This window comes from Protobothrops mucrosquamatus, unplaced genomic scaffold (genome assembly GCF_001527695.2).
Source record: "Protobothrops mucrosquamatus isolate PMUCROS unplaced genomic scaffold, P.Mucros_1.0 scaffold2939, whole genome shotgun sequence".
Classification (NCBI taxonomy): domain Eukaryota; kingdom Metazoa; phylum Chordata; class Lepidosauria; order Squamata; family Viperidae; genus Protobothrops; species Protobothrops mucrosquamatus.
Genome location: NW_015388962.1, coordinates 52,147 through 54,785, shown reverse-complemented (window position 1 = coordinate 54,785; position 2,639 = coordinate 52,147). Strand labels below are relative to the sequence as shown.

General features: G+C 49.5%; 1 protein-coding gene across 1 annotated transcript; it reads left to right on the top strand.

Moving 5' to 3' along the window:
- The first annotated feature begins 693 nt into the window (after window positions 1–693).
- PMVK (phosphomevalonate kinase) lies at window positions 694–2,313 on the top strand. The gene is made up of 3 exons (XM_029286124.1): window positions 694–842; window positions 1,443–1,572; window positions 2,127–2,313. The coding sequence occupies exons 1-3, from the start codon at window positions 756–758 to the stop codon at window positions 2,261–2,263; spliced, it is 354 nt and encodes a 117-aa protein (XP_029141957.1). The 5' UTR covers window positions 694–755; the 3' UTR covers window positions 2,264–2,313.
- The last annotated feature ends 326 nt before the right edge of the window (window positions 2,314–2,639 follow it).

The following is a 2,639-nucleotide window of genomic DNA, read 5'->3' as shown; positions in this document are numbered from 1 at the left end:
ATATATATATATATATATAAATATTAAAAAAGGGCAGGGATGCATGTGCAAAAAATATTGGTGGGGGGTCGCCTTGCATTGGAGAGGAAGGGGGCGGGCCCTTTGCAGGATGGACGAGGTGGGTGGGCTGCCTGCCAAGCCCACCCACCCCTCCACGTGCCTCTCTGCAAGGCTGGCACTGGTTTGGCAATGCCCCNAAACGGATTTATTGTGCCTTGTTTTTTTTAACTATCTGGGAAGGTTTGGTGAGATCCTGGATTTATTTGAGCATGACACCCTCATTCAATAGGTAATTTAATTTAAAACTGATTGTGTTTGTTATTTGGGTTTTTTCGGTAGAATCTGATTTTATTTGAGCACGAAACGCCAATTAAATAGATAGCTTGGTTTAAAACGTATTTTTTTTTTTATTATGTGGATTTTTGGGGATAGAACCTGGATTGATCGGAGTGCAAAATTTTGAATTTTTTTTTTAAAAAAACAACCCTGCATAAATCCTTGGTGTACTTAAAAATTGATAGGATTAAAAGGACATTGTGCTCCCGGGAATGGAGCGATTTGTCAGGTTCTCGCTTTAAGGCTTTTCATGGGGTGGTGAGTTCCGCAGGTGAATTAGAACCTTTTTTGGGGATTTTAAGGAATTGAATTTGGAGAATTGCAGAGGAAAATGTCGGTTTTCTTGCACGTAGGAACACGGCCTGGACTTCCAGCGTCTTTTGGACGCCAGCGATTACAAGGAGCTGTATCGGGAAGACATGATCCGCTGGGGCGAAGAACGACGCCAAAGCGATCCCGGTTTCTTTTGCCGCATTGTGGTGGAGGGCCTGACGCAACCCATCTGGGTAAGGGTTAGGGTGAATATGCAAGCGACTTACGACCGCAGTTCAGCCTAAAATTTCCGTTGCTCAGCGAGAAGGAAGCGAAGTGAATTTTGTCCCATTTTACGACCTTTCTCGCCAGCGTTCTTAAGTGAACCGCTGCTGTTGTTAAGTTAGAAACATGGTTGTTTAGTGAATCTGGCTTTCCCCCGTTGACTTTGCTTGTGGGAAGGTCGCAAAAGGGAGTCACGTCGCAAAAGGGAGTCGCAAAAGGGGGACACTGTGACCGTCATAATATGAGTCAGTGGCCGAGTGTCTTAATTTTGATCCCGTGACCGCGGGGGTGCTACAACGGTCGTAAGGGTGAAAAAACATCCGTAAGTCCCTTTTTCCACTGCCACAACTTCAAACGGTCACTAAACGAATCGTCGTAAGTCGAGGACTAGCTGAGGTTGCCTTGAGGACCGACTCCCAACACCCATCTTGGTTCCTTGGCTGGGCTGGGCGAATGGGGCAAATCGACTTAAAACCAGGGAGGAGCAGAATGCGGCATTCGAACTCGGGTCCCCCAAGGGGTCATTTTTTTTTTCTCCTTTCTCTCCCTCTCCCAACCTTGCTACCCAGATTGTGTGTGACACCCGCCGATCCTCGGATGTGGAGTGGTTTCGAGACGTGTACGGGGACCTGGTGCAAGTCGTGAGGGTGATCGCCACGGAGGAGACGCGGCGAAGACGGAAATGGGTGTTTGTGGCAGGTAAAAGTGGGACGGTGCGAACGTGTCGGACGGACACCTTGTGTGTGTGCGTGTTTGCAAAAGCCAGGGCTGCTAAGTTTCTAGTCCTTAAGAAACTCCGGAGAACAGTGGATGGCAGCCTCTTCCAGCTGGGCACCTTGTGTGTGTGCGTGTTTGCAAAAGCCAGGGCTGCTAAGTTTCTAGTCCTTAAGAAACTCTGGAGAACAGTGAATGGCAGCCTCTTCCAGCCGGGCACCTTGGGTGTGTGCGTGTTTGCAAAAGCCAGGGATGCTAAGTTTCTAGTCCTTAAGAAACTCCGGAGAACAGTGAATGGCAGCCTCTTCCAGCCGGGCACCTTGGGTGTGTGCGTGTTTGCAAAAGCCAGGGCTGCTAAGTTTCTAGTCCTTAAGAAACTCCGGAGAACAGTGGATGGCAGCCTCTTCCAGCCGGGCGCCTTGGGTGTGTGCGTGTTTGCAAAAGCCACCGATTTTCCATTTGACTCGAAGCGGGAAGATCTGAAGTTCAAATCTTTTTTTCCTCCCATCTTTTTTTTTTCCCGCCCCCCCCCCACCCAGGAATTGACGACGCGGAATCCGAGTGCGGGTTAGACCAAGGCGTCCCTTTTGACTGGGTCATCACCAACGATGGAGATGAACTGTCCTTAGAGGCTGAGCTGGAGAAGCTGCTCCTGTTTGTCCAGACCAAACTTTAGGAAGGGCTGGGTTTTCCCGGTCTCTGCTCTGCCGCTCTTTTGGGGAGGGGGGCACCTGGGTGGGAGGGGCTTAGGCTGGGGCTTGGCTGAAGGACCAAAGAGGGGTGAAGACGTTGGTGTCCCAAGCAGATGCCCCAGGCAAGGAACGATCCGTTAAACTTTGCTGTACAGCTATGAGAATTTCCTTCCTGGAGACTCCATTCCAGAAAGTGCTATAATCCAGTGCCGGTTTTTCTTCTTTAAATGTTTGTTCCCCCTTCATCTCAGCAGGGCTACTACCTGTTTTTACCCCCACCTGGCAGGTATCTCGGAAGGAAGATTAATTCCCACCTTTTGATAGGTCTCCATCCCTCTCCCCATTGGTGGAAGAAATAAC

Bases quoted from the DNA above. Each gene is read 5' to 3' on its own strand.
- PMVK (XM_029286124.1), top strand. From the start codon at position 756: ATGATCCGCTGGGGCGAAGAACGACGCCAAAGCGATCCCGGTTTCTTT. The intron at 843-1,442 runs GTAAGGGTTAGG...CTTGCTACCCAG, and splicing joins GCCTGACGCAACCCATCTGG to ATTGTGTGTGACACCCGCCG. The intron at 1,573-2,126 runs GTAAAAGTGGGA...CCCCCCACCCAG, and splicing joins GAAATGGGTGTTTGTGGCAG to GAATTGACGACGCGGAATCC.